The sequence below is a fragment of the Loxodonta africana genome, chromosome 15 (assembly GCF_030014295.1).
Source record: "Loxodonta africana isolate mLoxAfr1 chromosome 15, mLoxAfr1.hap2, whole genome shotgun sequence".
Lineage (NCBI taxonomy): Eukaryota > Metazoa > Chordata > Mammalia > Proboscidea > Elephantidae > Loxodonta > Loxodonta africana.
This window is the reverse complement of record NC_087356.1, coordinates 29046602-29068604: the sequence shown is the minus strand read 5'-3', so window position 1 is coordinate 29068604 and position 22003 is coordinate 29046602. Positions and strand designations below refer to the sequence as shown.

At 45.9% G+C, this 22003-nt stretch overlaps 1 protein-coding gene across 8 annotated transcripts in view; it reads right to left on the bottom strand.

Moving 5' to 3' along the window:
* The window catches only part of TET3 (tet methylcytosine dioxygenase 3), a 123802-nt gene that overhangs the window by 53916 nt on the left and 47883 nt on the right, over nt 1-22003 (bottom strand). For all 8 annotated transcript variants that reach the window (XM_064268741.1, XM_064268742.1, XM_064268743.1 and 5 more), the window contains one exon: nt 1661-3794. In XM_064268741.1, coding sequence (XP_064124811.1) covers nt 1661-3794 — 2134 coding nt within the window. The remainder of the gene's footprint in view (nt 1-1660; nt 3795-22003) is intronic.

Sequence of the window (22003 nt, the reverse complement as noted above, 5' to 3'; positions counted from 1 at the left end):
GTGGAATAAGGCATTTTATTTCATATCTTTTAAATGTTCTTCTGTGAAGCTTCAAGGGGTACCTCTCATTCTAGTATTTCAAGATTCAGAGAATAAGCCCATATGAATTCCATCCATACCTTCAGAAACCACAGTCTTTATGCAAGAGTAAAACAACACTCTTGGTGTGTGGGATTTTAGTTACCTGGTGATGCTCATGTTGGCTAAAATTGCTTACTTCGCAAAAATCACTAAAGAACTTAAATATTAGGTTTCTTTTTCTATGCTATAAGACCTTTTTATGCTTTTTATAAAGCTCTTACCATAATTTAGTATCGATCAGTTACTATAAGAACTTGATGGAATCTCCAAATTTCATGGCGACTTCTACTTGAAAATTCTTCCTTATATTGACCTGAAACTGTACCTACCACTGGTGAGTGGATGAGTTTCTGGAATATGGGACGGACCCATCTGAGGATTAATCCCAACATAAATAGCCTTTATTCCTAAACTTTGTCCTGAGCCAAGGTTACAAAGATGATGGAAGCACCTGTTCAGACTTGGGGGCTCCAGACACTTCTGGAAAACAGGGCGGCATTCTCTAACATAAATCCCAGCATCTCCAGAAACTGTTTCCAAGGCAATCTCTTCTTCTTTGGTCCTTTTCATTCCTATAAGCACTGTTTTAGTTAGGAGGATCTATTTCTCAACTAAACAATCTCAATCATGGTATGGCTTGGTGGTTAAGAGTCCATCTGCCTAGGCTCAAATCCCACTTCCACCATTTTCTAGCTGTATGACCTTGGTAAGTTACTTAATCTAACTTCAGTTTCCTCCTGTAGCTGTTACAAGGAATAAATGAGCCGATGACTGTAAAGTACTTGGCACAGAGCCTGGAACAGAGCAAGTGTTTCATAAACACTATTATTATTGTTCTCAATAACCCCCTAAACATCTCCTGATACAAGGTTATCACTCTCCACCAGTTCATCTTCCATGCCACTGCTGAGATATACTTTCAAAAATTTTTGATTATAAAATACATATTTCATTATAAAAAAATTCAGAAAACACATGAGTGAAAAATCACCCATAGTCTGACTGCAGAGACAACCACTGTTAATTAGGATGTATTTCCTCCTAGACTTTTTTCTAATTTTTTTTTTCAAGCTAGGTGAGATAATCATTTAGATGCCATGTGTTTCTGCTGTTTTCACCAAACATCTTCCCATGACTTAACATTTGTTAATACAAGTTAGGGTTGGTTTTAATTCTTTAGAGTGGGCTTTCTAATATACAAATTGGAGCAATGAACAGTTGGTGATGACTGGGATCTCTGCTTGCCTTATCTCCTGCCCATTGTCCACCCCTGCCATTCCCCACTGGCCAAGGCCACAGCAGCCAATCCACTGCTGGGTTCTGCTGACGCCGACAGTCTACTGCCTGCACTTTGGCTCACTGGCTCTAAGCTAAGGCTATGCCCTGCTCTACCGGCATGGCACACACATAGTATTGTTATCCTTCAATGCCTTTTCCATAGCCCACGAGCTCATTTCTGTGCCCCCAAGCCCCGGCACAGTGGTTGGCACACAGTAAAGATTTGCCAAATGAAAGACAGTGAATAGAAGCCAAGCCAGGCCTCAGCCCTCTGCCTTTCCTGACACCCAGGCAGACTTACCTACGCAGTCGCAGGTGGGGAACTCGGCCTGTGCTCTCTTGGCCGGTGTGTCCAGCAGACTCTTGGTGGGTGTGTCCAGGTACTTAAGAGGTGACTCCAGGAAGCCGCTGAGGGTGGGTGTGAGTGGGTTCTCAGCCTTGGTGGGTGTGGCCTCCTGGCCTCCCTCCTCTGGATGGAAGCAGGTGGTAGACAGCACAGTCACAGCCCCCGAAGACTCGATCTTGATTTGCTTGGGTGAACGGGTAGCAAAAGGGCTCTCAGGGGCTGGGAGACACGTTGGCTGGTTCTCGGAGTCCTGAATGGGCACAGATGGGGGGCCGGGAAGCCCAAAGCTCTCCCCAAATTCAGCCTCAAACTGCCGGATGAGCTCTTCCAGCTTGTCATCAGCAGGGGGAAGAGGGCCAGTGGAGACCGCCTGCAGAGTGGCCATGGGGCTGGGGGACCTCGTTTCCTGAGTAGGGGGCAGCAGGCTGTCCCCAGAGGGACTTGGTGCAAATAGCGCAAGAGAAGGTTCTGGGGGTTGGGGGACAGCAGAGCCCTGTGAGGTGGGGAGGGGGGCAGGTGGGTGTGCCTGCACCTCCTCAGGGGCTGGCGACCTCAGCCCTTCCAGAACGATCTGCCGTAGGGGCAGGAAGAGGGGCTGTGTGTCCCGCAGCTTGGACTTTTTGATCTGAACGGGCTTTCGGACAGTGGGTTTGATCCCAGGGGCAGCTTTCTCGGTTCCCATGGGACCTCCAGAGGGTGCCAGGGGCTTCTTCTTTTTCTCTTTGGGTGGTTTGTCTGGAGGCCGTGGGGCCGGTGAGCTTGCTGGGGCCCACCAAGCAGGAGCAGAAGGCTCCGTAGGAGCAGGGAAGGTGGCATCATGGGCCTGTTCCAGGAAGAGGCTGCGCTTGTGATGGAGGTGCTGCTGCAGGGCGGCCTGGGCCTTCTGGTGGGTGTCAGGCTCCGAGGACGGCGGGGGAGCCTCCTTCTGGAGGATGGGCGACAGGGACGGGGCTGGAGAGGAAGCAGGGGCCTCAATCTTGATCTTGGGCTTGCTGGGGAGGGCTTCAGGCCGCTTGAATACTGACTGGATGTAATCACTGGCGCTGCCCAACAACTGTTCCAGTTCAGCCATGGGGTCGGGGCTTGGGCGCGGCATGGGCCACGGGCTCCGAGGAGTTGCTGGTGGGGTGTCAGTGCCCCAGGCTTCAGAAAACTCGGTTCTAGGAGTCGCTGGTGGGAAGGCAGGGCTATCAGGAGCAAAGGATGGGTGCTCTTCAGGGGGGGCCACAGGCCAGGAGGGGGCCCGGAGGTAGGACTGGGGAGATCTGAAAGGGGCAGGAGGGGACAAGGCCTCAGGCAGGGGGCCAGCAGCCTGGGAGGTGGAGTGAGAAGGCTGGGGGAGGGCAGACGAGAGCTGCGTGAGGGCCTCAATAGCAATGGCGGTCTGCAGGCTGATGTTCTTCTCCTTGGCGATGCTCAGGGCACTCTGGGACAAGGGCAGGCCCTCCGGGGGAGGTATCTGGGGGACCTCGGCGTTGAGGAGTGGCCGGGTGCTTGGTGCCGGGAGGCCAGCCTCACCAGAAGGCAGAGTCCCTGGGAGTCTGGGCCGCTCCTCCCCTCCCTCCACAACCACAGACTTGATCTTCCCCTCCAGCCACTCGAGGTAGTCAGGGCATTCTGGGCCATCGCAGTTGCAGTTGGGTGGTTTCATGCCATGCCGTGCGAGGGCCAGGGCCGTCTGCAGCGTGTCAAGGTCTTCACTGCCAGCAGAGCAGCTCTCAGGCCCTGGCCGGGGTTCCCTGCTGTTGTTCCCCGCCTCCCGACTCATCTCACGGTTGAAGGTTTCATAGAGCCGTGTGCTAAGGGCCCCATAAGAGGACACAGCTTCGGCCACAGCCGAAAAGGCCACCAGATCGTGAGCATCTTCCAGGCGAGCGGTATGGGTTGGGCCTGGGGCAGCGTCCCAGTCAGACTTCTGGTCTACCCGCCAGGGACCCCCAGCCCCCAGCAGACTGGGCCCAGCGGGCTCTCTAGCACCATTGACTGGCACCCCTGAGGAGCTTAGCTGCCGTGAGTCCCCATGGAACACTGGCCCTGAGTCCATCTGACCTGGAACGGGTCCATCAACTGGGCTGAGCTCTGAGCCTGTCTGGAGAAAGAGAGAGAGAGAGAGAGGAAAAATAAAAGGGAGAAAGATGAGCCATGATATCTGAACAGCATCGCCCTGTTCTACACCACTCAAATGCACATCTAAATCACACTTTTCTTGCAAAATCTCTCTCAACCTCTGGCACAACTTCTTAAACCTCAATTCATCTTCCCATGCTTCCTTGCTTCACCAGCAGAAATGGAAAGCAGACCTTTAAGAGTCCCTAATGTTGAATTGCGAATGCTGCTCTGACCCTTTCGGAGCCTCGGATCAATTACACTGATGAGGCTCCCCTGAAACCAAACAGTTTGTTAAAGAAGCACAATGACCAGAGTGACACTAGGACCATATTTATTATCAGGAGGGAAAGGAAGCCAATCAAGCCAATCATGCAACAGTGTGTTGTGTTGTAAGTGCAAAGTATGTGTGTGTAGGGGTAGGGGTAGGGAAAGGGCAGCTGTGATGAACAAATTCAGCCTGGACTAGGGGTCAACCATAGCTTCTTGGTGGGAAGGAACCCACAGTTCTTGCCTTTCCCACTACCATTCTTACTTGAGCCCGGGCTGAGCTCAGAGACCTGATGACAACATTCCCACTCTCAGGCCCAGGCTGATGGAAACACTGCTGAGTGGACACCACATGCTGTTAGCCCCAGACCGGGCCCATCATACCAATGACAAGTGAGCTGCTGCAAGGAAAAAGACTGAGGCTTCTCCTCAAGCCCAGGAACCACCATGATATACACGATGTTCACTAAAGCACAAAAAGGGGGCGGCAACAAGAGGAAAGGGTCCAAGAGAACCTAGCCCAGCAAGTTAAAAGCCAAGCAAAGATGTAGAATTGAGTTAGTAAGATTAGTCCCTCAGAAGGGAAAGCCGTTCCTTATAGAATGCCAACAAAAAAAATACAGACAGAATGACGGATTTAAACCAAACCCACTGCCGTCGAATCAAGTCCAACTCACAGCGACCCTACAGGACAGAGTAGAACTGCTCCATAGAGTTTCCAAGGAGCTCCTGGGGGATTCGAACTGGCAACCTCTTGGTTATCAGTAAATGCTAAAACTAGGAGTGAAAATTTGATGAGGTACAGGATGTATACACGACCTCAAAGTATCTCTTTGTAAATTCCTTAATTACAGCAGTAACTTTATAGTGCAGAAACCTGGTGGACACCACCTTAACCAAATAATCAAAGTCATCGTCACCAACATCAGGACACACCAACATCACGTGCCTCTTGGCAAGATACGCTGAGAACGACGTACGTGATATTACTCACACAGAACTCCTGCCAAAATGTATAACCTGAATCTAATCGAGAGGAAGCATCAGGCATATCTAAATTAAAAGGCATTCTAGAAAGTACCTAGATTATTCTCTCCAAAAATCTCAAACTCAAGAAAGACAAAGGCTCTTTCAGATGTCAGGAGCCTAAAGAGACAGGACAGACAGCTAAGTGCAGGATCATAGCACAGATCTTAGAAACGAAAAAAGAAAAATAGCTTAAGTACATTATTGGGAAATTGATAAAACTTGAATATGGATGGTGGATAGGGATACTGTGTCAATCTTAATCTTCTTGATTTTGATCACTGTCCTATGTTATATAAAATAATGTCCCTGTTCTTAGAAAATATACACTGAAGTATTTAGGGGTAAAAAGGACACGGTATCTCCAATTTAATCTCAAATGGCTCAGAAAAAATTGTGTATGTAAAAGTATGTACATAACGACAGAGAATGACAAATGTAAATATTTTGGATATATGGGAGTCACATGTACTATTCTTGCAACTTTTCCACAACTTTAAAATTCTATCGTAATGAACTTAAGTATTTAAAACAAACGGCTCAAGTGATACTAGTCCCAAGACTGTCAAACACAGCCATCATGGGCTCGACAGCAGTGGTGGGAAGCTGGGATTTGGGATCAGCCCCAGGAGGGGAGCAGAGGCTCCAGCCTGACGTTCTCGCTTCATCTTCATCGCTGCCGCTGCTCTGGCCACAAAGGAACCTGAATGCTTTTCCAACAGGCCATGTTCTCTGATGTTGCCCAGCTTTTTTGCATATGAAGTTCCCACTGCCTGGAATGCCACTGTGGCTTATCCTTCAAGCACCAACCAGCTCACTGTCACCTCCTCCCCAACCTACTTGGCAGAATTACCTGTGGCTCCTCCCCCTGGGCTCCCATAGCACCTTGTACCTGCCTCTATTAAATAGCACTTAATAAATGTCATGCCACTACTACTATTTGTGCAAGCAACTGCTGCCCCCTCCAGACGGCAGTTCCCTCAAGGCAACATCCAAATTTTAATGACGTCGGTGCCTCCTGCCCACAGGTGGGGCAGTAACAACTCTCAGTTGAATGAAAGTCTTCCCATCCCCAACACTGGGCTGACATTCCTTCCCGGGACTTCTGCCATGAACACACATGCCTTTCCCTGACCCTGGCAGAAGGTCATCCTTCAGACATCTAGGAATGTGGCTGATCACCCAGCACTCCCTTCCTTCCTTCTTAGAAACCAAAATCACTGTGGTTGCAAGGGCTGCAAAATCTGAAGTGGTCCAAGTATACGTGTTTATGTATAAAGGAGAGAGGGAACATGCACGGTGAAGGAGAAACGTGAGACAGCAGCATGGATTTACAAGGCCAGTGTCAGGAAGCCAAATGCTGCATGAACTGGGCTTCCCCCAAATGGTTAAGACAACCAAAAGGAAGTAAGAAGTTATTTTTGGTGTGTGAATAAGAATAGGGACAGGGTAGGCCTGCTCTTGTGCCTCTGAACTCCCTGGGAAGGAAAATACTTTTCAGACCAAAAAGAGGAGAAAGGGAAGATTAGACCCAGATACAAGGGAAGTGAAGCCAGCATGGGTGGGGAGATTTCCAAGCCAGGGGATGCCACTGATGCATTTTTCAACACCTGTTGGTGATCCTACAATCTGAAGAAGGTGCCAGCAAGCAAGAAAAATACAAGTGTCATCCACGACTTTATCCCATTGAGTTTGAGGATACCTCCAGACAAGATTCCTAGAGGAGTAACTAAAGGAACCCCAATGAGTTAGTTACAAGGGAAAACCATCAATGCCCAACTAATCTCACTGCTTTGTGCCATGCGGTCATTGGACCAGCAGATGGGAGACATCATGGCTGATAGGTCACAAGCTGGCAGTGACCATGAAGGCCAAATTCACTACAGATCTATTTTGTTTGACCTACAGTGTTCAGTCCCTGGGTGATGCAATTAGTTAAGGTGCTCAGCTGCTAACTGAAGGGTTGGAGGTTTGAGACCACCCAGAGATGCCTGAGAAGAAAGGCCTGGTGACCTACTTCTGAAAAATCAGCCACTGAAAACCCCATGGAGCACAATTCTACTCTGACACACATGGGGTCACCATGAGTCAGAATCAACTCGACAATAACTGGTTTCTACCACCTGTCAGTTTACCATACTGTGGTGGCCTGTGTGCTGCTATGATGTTGGATGCTATGCCACCATTATTTCAAATATTAGCAGGGTGACTCACGGTGGACAGGTTTCAGCGGAGTTTCCAGACTAAGACAGGCTAGAAGAAAGGGCCTATGACCTACTTCTGAAACTTAGCCAATGAAAACCTTACGGCTTACAACACAACACTGTTCAACCCAGGAGGGATCAATCACTAGAAGAGGACATCATTGTTAGGTGAAGCGAGGGCCAATGAGGTAAGGGAGACCCTAGATGAGATGGACTGGCACAGCAGCTGCCATGATGGACTTGAGCACGCTGGAGGCTGTGATGACGGCGCAGGACCAGGCAGTGTTTCGTTCTGTTATACATAAGGTTGCCATGAGTGAGAGTTGACTCAATGGCAGCTAACATCAACAACGCAGTGTTAGGTTTTTGTTTTGTCGACGGCACTGGGTTTTGGGTAATGTTAAAAAAACCAAGAGATTTTACATGAGTTTCAGATTTTCTTGAAGGTTCACACTTCCATCTGGCAAATTTATCTAGAACCGAGCAGCGGCTGCCGCTTACCCAGAGTATAACTGTTCTGGCACACCACAGCTTCACCACTCCACACAGCCTTCTTGAAACCAAGGTCAGGGGTCAGGGATTATTTATGAATTGACTGAATTAATTATCACCTCATTCATTTGTGTTAACTGCCAAGCCCCTGTAGGCATTTGAGTTTGCAACTCAGCCTGTAGATGTTTTTGAGTTTCCCAGGTCTGCCCGATTCCTCTGAGGGCTACTGGGAGTCAGAGGCTAGGAGGGCTGCTCACCACTGGTTGGATGATCAGCTGGCGGCGGCGGGGATGGGGGGTCTTTATTGGCATTTCATTCCCTTATGCATGGGCCGCCATAAGGCAGGGATGAACTCGATGGCAGCTAACAACAACAAAAGACTCCGAGAGCTAACTGATGGATGGTACACTCAATGTGATGCGATGGAGCAGCTTCAAAGGGTATTCTTATAACCCAGGTTTTTCAAACGTTTTTTACCATAATCTTCAGTAAGAAATACATTTTACATTATGATCTACTACGTATTTTTATACACACACACACAAAGTTTTGCACAACAGCACTTCCCCTTACCAGATGTATTAATATTTTTTCTTTTTTTTTTTTTTTTTAATGCTGGTTGTAACCTTCTGAGTTGGTTTCACAGTCCAGTGACTGGACACACAGCCTGACACACACAGCTGTAACCTAACCCCGGGCAAGACCTGCAGCACAGGCAGGGCAGCCTGCTCTGCTCCAGACAGTCCGACCTGAACACAGGATGCTTCTGGGGCTGCACCACTGGGGCTACACAAAGAGAACGAGCAGGACAGTTCAAAACCTAAGAGGAACAGGTTCCTTTTAGTTCTGAAAAGAAAAAACTCAGGAAGAATATGACAGGTCTTTAAACATCGGAAGGCCTGTCATTTGGGAAAGGAATTAGATACTATGTGAGTGGCCCTGCAGGGTGGAACTAGAAAACAGGTGAAGCCAAAGAGAAAGAGTTCAGGCTTAATTTAGGGAAGAACTTTCTTAGTGCTGAGAGATTCTCGAAAACACAGTGAACTCTGCCCCACTCCTAACCAGGAGGCGGCAAGTTATCATCAGCCGAGATGTGGAAAAGGAGACCAAGTTGTCATTTGGAAACTACTGGTGGGGAGGCCAGGTGATGCTGGAAGAGGACGGGGCCGTTTGGGACCTTTCACCTCAGACATCCCCAACTCTAGAACCCTCCGCACTTTCTCCCTCAATTCTTATTCCCTCTGGCCTCTAACAATCACCACTGTTAATTTGTACATTTTGTCTGGACCCTTCAACTGGCCTCTAGCCAGCTCCATCCCCTGGAACATGCTACAAACCCTGTCACCATCCCCCGCCCACAGCTAGCTTGCCTAAAACATAGCTGAACACCACCCCCGCCCCCCGCCCCGACTCTCCCCACCTCCAGTAGCTCCTTTTCCCACTTCCCTGCTTTTGCCAGCATTCCTGCACTGGCCAATGTTTCCAACATAAGCATCACCCATGTTCTTCTGCGCTCCGACTCACCTAGTCACCAGATACAAACAATTCTAAACGTGAACTCTCTCTTTTCTATCTCCCTAAATCTCACTCATCCAGCCTCTGGCTGTGTCCTCACAACAACCCCCTCCTCGTAAAGTCCCCCTTGGCCACTCCTACTTTCCACAGGTTCTGTACCAGATTCTGGGCATTCACCCTGCACAGCCACCTTCTGTTGGGAATCCTTTCATAGGTGTATGACCTACTATACTATAAGCTCCTTGAGGGTAGGCAGTGTTCAGTATGTGTTCGTGAACATCTGCTGCTTCTTCCTCCCAAGGCACCTGGCTGGTACAAGCCTCTTCATCTCTGCTCCAGCCACTAGGGAAGGCCAGCCTGTGGAGCTCTAGGCAGTTGATGATCTCTGCTCTATCACGGCACTTGTCTTATCGCAAACACAGTTGTTAGATGCCATGGAATGGGTTCCAACTCATAGCGACCCTACGTACAACAGAACAACATTGCTCAGTCTTGCGCCATCCTCATAATCGTTGCTATGTTTGAGCCCATTTTGCAGCCACTGTGTCAATCCATCTCATTGAGGGTCTTCCTCTTTTTCGCTGACCCTCTACCCTACCAAGCATGATGTCCTTCTCCAGGGACTGGTCCCTCCTGATAGCATGCCCAAAGTACATGAGATGAAGTCTTGCCATCCTTGCTTCTAAGGGGCATTCTGGCTGTACTTTTTCCAAGACAGATTTGTTCATTCTTCTGACAGTCTGTGGTATATTCAATATTCTTTGCCAACATCATAATCCAAAGGCATCACTTCTTCTTTGGTCTTCCTTATTCACTGTTCAACTTTTGCATGCATATGAGGTGACTGAAAATATTATGGCTTGAGTCAGGTTCACCTTAGTCCTGAAAGTGACATCTTTACTTTACAACACTTGAAAGAGGACTTTTGCAGCAGATTTACCCAATGCAATACGTCGTTTGATTTCTTGCCTGCTGCCTTCCTGGATGTTGATCGTGTATCCAAGTAAAATGAAATCCTTGACAACTTCAACATTTTATCCGTTTATCGTGATGTTGCTTATAGGTTCAGCTGTGAGGATTTTTGTTTTCTTTACATTGAGATGTAATTCATACTGAAGGCTATTGTTGTTGATCTTCATCAGTAAGTGCTTCAAGTCCTCTTCACTTTCTGCAAGCAAGGCTGTGTCACTGGCATATCGCAGGTTGTTAATGAGTCTTCTACCAATCCTGATGCCCCATTCTTCTTCATACAGTCCAGCTTCTCAGATTATCTGCTCAGCATACATATTGAATAGGTATGGTGAAAGGATACAACCCCGACGAACACCTTTCCTGATTTTAAACCACATATTATCCCCTTGTTTTGTTTGACTGACTGCCTCTTGGTTCATGTACAGGTTCCACAAGAGCACAATTAAGTGTTCGGTAATTCCTATTCTTTGCAATGTTATCCATAATTTGTTACAGTCCACACAGTTGAATGCCTCTGCATAGTCAATAAACACAGGTAAACATCTTTCTAGTATTCTCTGCTTTTAGCCAAGATCCACCTGACATCAACAATGATAACCCGGGTTCCACGACCTCTTCTGAACTGGCTTGACTTTCTGGCAATTCCTTGTCGATATACCTCCACAACCACTTTTGAATGATCTTCAGTAAAATTTTACTTGCATGTGATATTAATGATATTGTTCGATAATTTCCCCATTCTGTTGGATCACCTTTCTTTGGAATGGGCGCAAATATAGTTCTCTTCCAATTGGTTGGCCGGATAGTTGTCTTCCAAATTTCCTGGCATAGACAGGTGAGCACCTCCAATGCTGCATCCATTTGTTGAAACATTTCAATTGAAATTCCATCAATCCCTGGAGCCTTGTTTTCACCAGCGCTTTCAGTGCAACTTGACTTCTTCCTTTAACCTTCCTTCAAAGGTTGCTCAACGTCATTGGAAATGCCCTTGCCACAATGAACTCAGGAAGAAATCTGACAACGGATCTAGGAATAGCCTGCCCCACGCCCTCCACTGAGAGGCCCATCAAAGGGACTGGTGCTGCCCCTTCTTACTGCCACCTTCCAGGTACAAAACCCTTCCTTCTCCTCACAGGGACGTTCACCCAACCTGTATCAGGTCTCTCCCTGCCTCATACTATCACTGAGGGCTCCAGCCCACCCTGGGCTCAATCTTCCCCAGGTTGGGGGTCACACCTCTCACCTAGGAACAGCAGGGATTTTCTACCAAAAGACACAGATGTCTTCTGTAGAGTACCTGTAACACACCTGAAACTTTGTACAAATAATGCATGCCTGCAAACAGAGGCTAGAAAAGAGCCTTAGAGAGAGGACTTCTGGGGGAAGCTGTTTCTTGCTATTTCTTTTATTATAGAGTTATTCGTGTTACTACACACACATATGCAAGTGCAAAACATGTACCCAGAAAGTGGTAAAATTTTAAAAATTCTAAGAGGTGAGCACTCTGGGAAGGGGAAGGGAGTCTGGTTGAGTTGGGTGCAGAACCTGAAATTATCCACCCAGTGACACCTTTGTGAGTGCCCTTCTCAGATGAGATAAGAGACCTAGCCCCTCACCCTGCTTCCTGGAAAGTCCAAGTGTGCATCCTCACTGCTGCCCCCAGGCAGAACTCTCGCCTTCAGAAGATTCAGCCTCTGGTAATTCATCCCTGCGGCCAACCTAGTCTGGACTCCCAGGTCCCCACTTGCCTCCTCTTCTACAGCCAACTCCCTCCTCATATCCCCTCAGCTGGTCCCCCACAACTACAGCTATTTAACAACGGCTCTCCAGGAAGGACCGGGGATATGTGGAACTCAATGTCCCCAAACACCTCATTTGGTCCACAAGGCGGTGAGGTGTACAGTGAGGTGTGTGCGGATGATACCAGGTTTCCAGAGTGTTTCCTGACTCTCACAGTGGCTATGGATCAAAACAAGATCAGCAATTGTCCATGAACAGCAAAGAGAAGGGAGGAGGAAAGGAGAAAGAATATTATCTTGAGAGACCAAAGTCCCATTGGGCATTAAGTCCCTCTAGGGCCTGCAGGAAAGGGGAAGTAAGAAGAGGAACAAAGTCTAGAGGGCGGTTCTGCTGACCATCAGCAGTTACACACCATATGAGAAGAAACACATGGTACTATGTTATATATACGTTCTGAAGAAACATATGGTACAGAAAAAAATGTCCAAAAAGATGTTTGCAGCCAGGAGAAATAATTCTGTCGTCAACCTCCACAAAGCCCACTGGCCTGGAGACAGAGCCCATCTGGGATGCATCCTTCACAGGAGAGTCTCCAAAAATGAATTCTCACGGGACCCCATGACGGTGGGTACTGTGCCCGTCCACCAGCTAGGAAACCTCATCCCATACTTCCCCGAGCTCACACCAACAGCTCAGGTCTTTTGGCCTGCCAGCAGCTGTCAGGGGTTTGGACTTCCCAGCCCAGCCCTTTCCCCCAGCCCTATAGCTTAGCAGTCACTTTCACACAAGGCCAACTCCTTCTTCCCCTCCCCCAAAATGGATGGTCCCACTCCCTGTAATAACACATGAGTTGTATTTATGGCACATTCTGTATAGAGCTGATCAATTATTCATCTCTTAAGATGACGCTCTCCTCTTGGGATTTACTGACAAAACAAATCTGGTATGGAAAGAGATTTTTAGGGGAACCCTTTCGGAGCATGTGCACACCTGTTTCTGCAGGAGCGAGTGTGCATGTGTGAGTGAGCATGCATATGTGAGTGTGCACGTGTGTGTATGCGCATGTGTAAGTGAGTGTGCACCCTCCACATCCAGACTGGCCCTGTCTGCAGGCAGCACATCCAGGAGCATTATAGCACACTTGGCAACTATCAGGAGTTGGCAGAGGGTGTTCTTGCCTGAGATGGGGAGAGGCAACGGTTCTTCTGGTTACTATGTACCTATCAATAAAACATTTTACAATTTAATTGTTTCCTACTACAAGATAGACAAATACAGCAGATCTCTCAGTGGCTGGGGTGAGACTCAGGAAAAAGCTAAAATGAGGCCTAATTCCTGAGGTCACCATATCTGGCAGAAGAACAGGACTGTGACGGCCCATGCCCTCTAACCCAACAATAATCAATGTGGTTCGAGGGAAGAAAAGAAGAGGAGGAACCAGGAAAAGTCTACATAACTCTGATGGGACACTCTTATGACAGGCCAAGTATCACGCTACTCACCTGCACATTCATTTATCTCATTTAATCCTCACAAACTCCTGTAAGTGGGGAACTTGTCTCCATAGATGAGGACAATGAACACAGAGAGGTCAAGTAACTTTCCCAAGATCACACAGTCATCCAGTACCACAGCTATTTTTAACCACTAAATATTCTTAATCTCATTTCAGCAAATGCAAACAAAATAAATGAGGCATTAGAAAAAGTAAAAAAAAAAAAAAAAGTTATACGCACCAAAGATTTTCCTTGAAGCGTTAATAGTAAAGAATCACACACAACCTAAGTGGCCCCAACAATAGGGGAATGGTTTAAAAAGTTACAGTATTTCTTCTCATATGAAAAGAGAATAGGGAATAAACATGAAAAACTACTCAACTTTAACAGTAATCAGAGAAACACAAAATAAGACCACAGTAAGAGTCCATTTTATACCCAACATGTAGAAGTTAAGGACAAGAACGTTTAGATTCAAATCTCGCCCTTACCACTAACTTGATGTGTGACCCTAAGCAAGTTAATTAATCTCTCTGTGCCTCAGTTTCCTCATCTGTAAAATCGGGATTAATAACACTACCTACCCTGACAGGGTTAAACAATTTAAGATACGAAAAACACTTATAACAATACCAGGTACATAGTTCCAACAAAAAAAAAAAAACATTGCTGTCAAGTGGATTCTGACTCATAATGACCCTATCGGACATGGCAGAACTGACCCGCAGAGTTTCCAAGGAGCCCATTAGCCACAGAGTGGACAATGGAATCTTATATGAATGAAACACAGGAACATGAATGAATCTTAGAAACTACACAGGACTAAAAAAAAAAAAAAAGCAAGCCTTGAAGGACCGAAAGACGACATACGGGCTACTGATTCTACAAAGCTCAAAAAAAAAAAAAAAACCACGTTAAATGTATTATATAGGAGCACATACATATGTAATTAAAACTTCTTAAAAAGCAATGGAATGATGAGCACAACATCCAAGGTAGGTTACCTCTGGAGGTGAAGGAAGGGAATAGCAACAGGAGAAAACATCCCAGGTAGTTTCAACAATGTCAGCAACATTCTAGTTCTGAGTTTACATAGGGGGCTTAAACCCACCAAAACCAAGCCCACTGCCGTCGGGTCGATTCCAACTCATAGTGACCCTATAGGACAGAGTAGAACTGTCCCGTAGAGGTTCCAAGGAGCGCCTGGCAGATTCAAACTGCAGGCCTTTTGCTTAGCTGCCGTAGCACTTAACCACTACAGCACCAGGGTTTCCGGTAGGGGGTTCACGTGTGTTTATTTTATTGTTAAGCTTTATCTGTTTAGCATACATAAACACTAGGCCCAGTATGTTTCAAACAATACATCAACCAAAAAAACCAAACCCAGTGCTGTCAAGTTGATTCCGACTCATAGCAACCCTATAGGACAGAGTAGAACTGCCCACAGAATTTCCAAGGAGCGCCTGGCAGATTTGAACTGCTGACCCTCTGGTTAGCAGCCGTAGCACTTAACCACTATGCCACCAGGGTTTCCAAACAATAGATAAAATATGAAAAATTACAATACATAATATTTCATCAGCAGATGTACCAAACTAAAAATCAAACCCATTGCCACTGAGTCAATTCCAACTCACAGCTACCCTGTGGGACAGGGTAGAACTGCCCATAGGGTTTCCAGGGCTGTAAATCTTTACGGGAGCAGACTGTCACATCTTTCTCTTGTTGAGTGGCTGGTGGGTTCGAACTGCTGACCTTTCAGTTAGCAGCCGAGCGCTTAACCACTGCACCACTGGGGCTCCTTTAGTAGATGGACAACTGCTTAAGAATAAGAACATATAAGGACACAGGGAAACGTGTTAGATGAAAAAATGAAACTCAAGAATGTACCAGCACTCATTCAACAGATGCTTTCTGAGTTTTTATGACAGGAGAAGCATTTATACTCTTTGAAGGAAAAAAAAAAAAAAAGGATTCCAAACATCACCCCATTTAAAAATTTAAGAATTTAATTCCATTAGAAATGCACACCTGTGCACACTTATAAACCACTAAAGGGAAATATGCAGAAATGTTACGTGCTTATCTCTGGGTAGTAGAGAACGGGTGTATTCACTTGTTCATTGTCTCCAAAACTCATGGCGTATGTATTACTTTTTTATTTAGGGTAAAAAATTTTTAGAGCACCTAAACTTTGCACACCTGAAACTCTGCACACCTGAAACTTTGCACAAATAATGCAAGCCTGCAAACAGAGACTAGAAGACAGCGGCACAGAGGGGACTTCTGGGGGAAGTTGTTTTCTTGCTATTTCTGTTATTAGAGAGTCGTTTATATCACAACACACACGCGTAAAACATGTACCTAGAAAGCGGTAAAATTTTTAAAAGTTCTGAGAGGTGCGCAGCACTCTGGGAAGGAGAAGCGGGTCTGGCTGAGTTAGGTGCAGAGCCTGAAATTATCCTCCCGGTGACACCTCTGTAACTGCACCGAAAGCCACCTCCGTGTTGCACAGGACACCAAACCGCGCCCCAACCAGAACTCCAGATTAAAGCCCTGCAACTCCGACCCAGACAGCACCCATTCCTAGGTGGTTCACCCCTCTAAAGCTCCCCAGTGCCAGGTGGGCAGGGCCGGGGTTTGGGGGGGAGAGCAGAGCCACAGGCTGCCGCACAGGGCTCCCCCTTCCCCACCCCTACCCGCCAGCCTCTTGATCCGCGGCCAGAGGAGCAGGATCCAGCACCCTTGTTGGAAGCCCCTGCCTCAAGCAGCCAGCGGGGCCTGGCCAGAGGCCAGGGGGAGGAAACCGAGCCCAACCACATCTGAGGCCTGGCGCAAGGGAGCAGCAGCTGCCAGCACGCCAGAACCAGGTCATGCCGCGGAGGCAGCTTTTCAGCCAGGCTCAGCAGGCTCCCTCCTACACACGCACATGCACACACACACACACACCCCAGGGCTCCAGCAGCTGTTGGAGCCGTCGCGCAAGCCATACAATGTACGTCCTGCAGCCAGAAAAGCCCCTATCAGTTCCCAGCCAGGCTGGGCGTCCTCCCTCCTGCGACTCCAGCCACCCGACTGCTCATACACAACTCCTACCGCTCATCTCCTACCCCCAAAAGTCTAAAAGGCGAAGAAAACGAGAACGCAAACATTGCCAACACCACAGTCTACTGACAGAGAGTCCACCCTTGGCTAACAACCCCATGCAGTTTCCCTAAAGGGGCCCCAAATCCCACAAACCCACTGTTCAGGTGCATCCCAGGGGTGCAGATTAGATGATGATGGTTAAAAAAAAAAAAAAACCAGTGCCGTCGAGTCGATTCCGACTCATAGCGACCCTATAGGACAGAGTAGAACTGCCCCATAGAGCTTCCAAGGATGATGGTTAGCAGCTGCTAATAGTGAGGGGTAAGTGCCAAGCTTGGATTAAGTAGGCATTCTTACGTTTACATATAAATTCTTAAATTCTTCCCAACAGCCCAACAAAATAGGTGTATCATACTCTCCATTTTAGAGAACAAGCAACTGGGCCACAGAGATGTTAGCTAACCTACTCCACGGCTCAAAACTGGTGAGTGGCAAAAACTGGATCCAACATCAGAGCTGACGGTGGAACCCAGTAGATTCCCAGCCCATTCTGGAGAATACGCTCCCCCATATTTGTAGGAGGGGCTCAGGAATTATTAATCGGTTTCAGCAGCTTACTGGTACCACCATCAAGTGAGTTTGATTCCCTTCTCAAGGACACAACACAAGACAACTTACATTTTTTCATTCAAAACCACCATCCAAAAATCTGGAGGAAAATAAATGGTGTGGCAGAGGGGTCTCCACCTACCAGTCACAGTTGGCTTTACACAGAGCGCTCGGAGACGGGAAAGGAGGAACTCCTGCTGTCCAGAGGCAGGGATTTAGGGAATACAAATTTATTCTAAACCTCAACTCCTGGCAAAAATCACACAACACATTTCAATGTAGTCTTATTATCTGTAGTTACTGCTGGCCTGTTAGCCCAAGTAACTGGAAGCTGCCAGAAATTTGGGTCTCATACGTGCTCACCTGATGGCCCTTTGTGCTACGCTGGAGAACAATGTCCTGGCCTAAAAGTGACATGCAGGTAAGTGTATATGTATCGAGCACTTACTACCTCAGTGTCACTTTTAGGCACTGAGGATACAACAGTGAACAAGCAGAGCTCCCTGCCCTGGACAAGGACTTTTTAGATGCTTGGATTTGTCTTGGGCCTCATTTGCAGGCATGTTCCTCTGCAGCAGATACTGTACCACCATCTCTAACATGTATGTGGCAGAATAATTCTGTTATACACTCTGTGGCATTAAATATGTGATGAAAGCAACGGGAAATGGTATTAACTGAGTTTATCTCTAGGTGAAGATGCCCTTTATGTAATTACTGATACAATATCAAAGATATACTATAAACTCATTTCAGAGCAGGGAAAAACCTGGTAGGTGACCCAAGAGAATTAACAAAGGTCATACGACTAGAAAAATAAGGCAGGTAAAGAACTGCTTCAGTAGAAGATACTGAGGGAAACAGAAGAACTGGAGGTTCTAGTCACTGTAAAGTAGAAAATAAGGAGATAAAAATAATATAAACCCCCCACTGCCCAGAGATGACCATAGCTTACATTCGGCATCTATTTTTACTACACAACATGCACTTAATTTACAAAACTGGAACCACCAAGTATATCTAGTAGTTTTTTAATATGTTAATTCCTTCCTTTACTGTATCATAAAATCATTTTCCCATATTCTTAGCTACTCTTTAGTAATCTTATTTTTAAGAGCATATACTATTTAGCCCCTGAGGTCGAATGTTTGGCCTCGTTCATATTTTGCTGCTATATTCCAACATACTAATGGGTATTTTCTTTCTTCCTCCTCTCTCACCCCTGTTTAGGCTTGTGACCCCCTTGAAGGCAGAGGTGAAAAACTAGGCACTCAATCAGGGCTTTGGTCTGCTGAATGAGTGAACTCTACCCACCCAAAAGGCTGCACGTAACACCCTTGGTAACAACAGGTAGGATTTCACTCACATTAGCGTAAGGGTTTTATCTCATGTGAGTAACAATTCAGAAGGTTTGTCTCTAATCAGCCTTTGGGGACTACCCTCCACCCACAGACTGGAGGGCAAGTAGTGTCAGGACCAGTATCTGCCGTTCCAATGCCCCTGGTAACACTAATGAGGCCTTCCAAGACCGTACTCTGAGGAACACTGGTCTAGGACATGCACAACAGATGAGCATACTGAGCTTGGGCAGCAGGCTAGCACTCCTCTGAGTATGGGCTGCCAGCCAGTGCCAGTCTGTAATCTGCATCAGTCCATGACGAAGTAAATACGGAAACGGAGAGTAAGCCATTAACTTTTACCACAATTTGACATTGCCTTGGCATGGACATCTTTCTAGTAATTTTTACTGTGTTTTACAAAATTATCAGTCCATGATGGATTATAAATTTTAAAACCTAGTCCTTCACCAGAAAGTTTGAGAGGCACTGATCTACATTCTTTAAATAGTAATACGAGCCAATCCATGCAAATAACCAATAATGATGAATCTAGCTGTCTGATTTGGTATCAGTGTCTCAAAAACCTTTACAGTGTGTCAAAAAATTCAATGGGAAGAGTCTTTTCAACAAATGGTGCTGGGACAATGGGCTAGCCACCTGCTAAAGAATGAAGTTGGACTCCTACTTCACACCATATACTACAAAAATTAATCAAAATCCCAAAGGACTAATGGAACACAACTAGCACAGCCTCCAGCAGACTGAGTCCAGCACATCTAGATGGTGCCCAGCTACCACCACCAGCTGCTCTGACAGAGATTACAACAGAGGGTCCCAGACAGAGCAGGACAAAAATGGAGAACAAAATTCAAACTCACAAAAATAGACCAGACTTACTGGTCTGACAGAGACTGGAAAACCCCTGAGAGTATAGCCCCCAGACAGTCTTTTAACTCAGTACTGACGTCACTCCTGATGTTGACCTGTCAAAGATTGGACAGGCCTATGAAACGAACAATAGCACACATAGTTCAACCATGTATATGAGACTAAATGGGTACACCAGCCCAAAGGCAAAGGCGAGAAGGCAGGAAGGGACAGGAAATCTGGACGAATGGAAATGGGGAACCCGAGGTCACAAAGGGAAGAGTGTTGACACATTGCAGGGTTGGCAATCAATGTCACAGAACAATTTGTGCATTAACTGTTTAATGAGAAATTAATTTGCTCTGTAAACTTTCACCTAAAGCACAACAAAAAAATTAACTCAAAATGGATTGAAGACCTAAATGTAAGAGTTAAAACTATAGAACTCTTAGGAGAAAATATCGACATAAATCTTCAAGACCTCGGCTTAGGCAATGTGACACCAAAGCACAAATGACAAAAGAACAAAAGAAAAATTGGACTTCATCAAAATTTAAAACTTTTGTACTTCAAAGTACACCATCAAGAAAGTGAAAAACATGCATCAATTGGTCTCAACCCACCTGGAGCAAAGGAGAATGAAGAACACCAAAGACACAAGGTAATTATGAGCCCAAGAGACAAAAAGGGCCACATAAACCAGAGACGACATCAGCCTGAGACCAGGAGAACTAGATAGTGCCCGGCTACAATCAATAACTGCCTTGACAGGGAACACAACAGAGAACACCTGGGGGAGCAGGAGAGCAGTGGGATGCAGACTCCAGATTCTCGTATAAAGACCAGACTTAATGGTTTGACTGAGACTAGAAGGACCAAGGTGCTCATGGCCTCCAGACCTTCTGTTAGCCCAAGACAGGAACCATTCCCAAAGCCAACTCTTCAGACAGGGACTGGACTGGACAATGGGATAGAAAATGATACTGGTGAAGAATGAGCTTCTTGAATCAAGTAGACACATGAGACTATGTGGACATCTCCTGTCTGGAGGGTAGATGGGAGGGCATAGGGTCAGAAGCTGGCCGAATGGACACAAAAAGAGAGAGTGAAGAAGTGTGCTTTCTCATTGGGGGAGAGCAATTAGGAGTATATAGCAAGGTGTGTATAAATTTTTGTATGAGAGACTGACTTAATTTGTAAACTTTCACTTATAGCACAATAAAAATTAAAAAAAAAGTGAAAAACCTAAGGAATGGGAGAAAATATTTGCAAATCGTGTATCTGATAGGGGACTTGTATCTAAAACATATAAAGAATTCTTACAATTCAATGATTTAAAAGAAAAATAACCCAATTTAAAGACGGGTATGTTCACATAAAAACTTGTATGTTCACAGTAGCCCAAAAGCAGAAACCATCCAAATGTTCATCAACAGATGAATAAATAAACAAAAGGAGGTATATCCATATAGTGGAATACTATCCAGCAATAAAAAGGAATGAAATATTGATACATGTTACAACATTGATGAATCTCAACAACATTCTGCTAAACGGAAAAAGTCAGACGCAAAGGCCTTATATTATATAATCCCTTTTTTATGAAATGCCCGTAATAGGCAAATTCACAGAGACAGAAAGTACATTAGTAGTTGCTGGGGCCTGAGAGGGTTAGGGGTTTCTTCTTGGGGTGATGAAAATGTTCGGGAGTAGACAATGGCGATCACTGCACAACTCTGTTTAGACAGTTTAAATGGCTGAATTTTATGGTATGTGAGCCACATCTCAATAAAGAAAAAGTGATCAAAGAATCCGAAAAGACATTTCTCCAAAGACATACAAATGGTCAATATTGACATGAAAAGACGGTTAACATCATTAGCCATTAAAAAACAAAAAAACCAAACCCGTTGCCATCAAGTAGAACTGCCCCGTAGGGTTTCCAAGGAGCACCTGGTGGATTTGAACTGCTGATATTTTGGTTACCAGCTGAAGTCTTAAGCAGTATGCCACTAGGGTTTCCCATTAGCCATTACGCATTAGGGAAATGCAAATCAAAACCAAAATGAGAACGCTACATACCTACTAGGATGGCTAATATTTAAAAAAAAGGAAAATAACAAGAGTTGGCAAGGATGTGGTGAAACTGGAACCCTCCTACACTGCTGGTGGGAATGTAAAATGGTGCAGCCACTTTGGAAAAACACTTTGACAGTTTCTCAGATGGTTAAACAGAGTTACCATATGACCCAGCAATGCAACTCCTAGGTATATGTCCAAGAGAAATGAAACCATACGTCCACACAAAAAACTTGTAAATACATCCTTCATAGCAACATTATTCATAAAGGCCCAAAGGTAAAACCAACCCAAATGTCCATCAACAGATGAATGGATAAACAAAATGTGATATATCGACATAATTAAATACTCAGACCATAAAAAAGAATGAAGTGTTGATATATCCTATAACACTGATGACCCTTGGAAGCATCACGCTAAGTGAAAGAAGCCAGTCACAAAAGACCACATTGATATGAAAGGTCCAGAATAGACAAATCTATAATGACATGA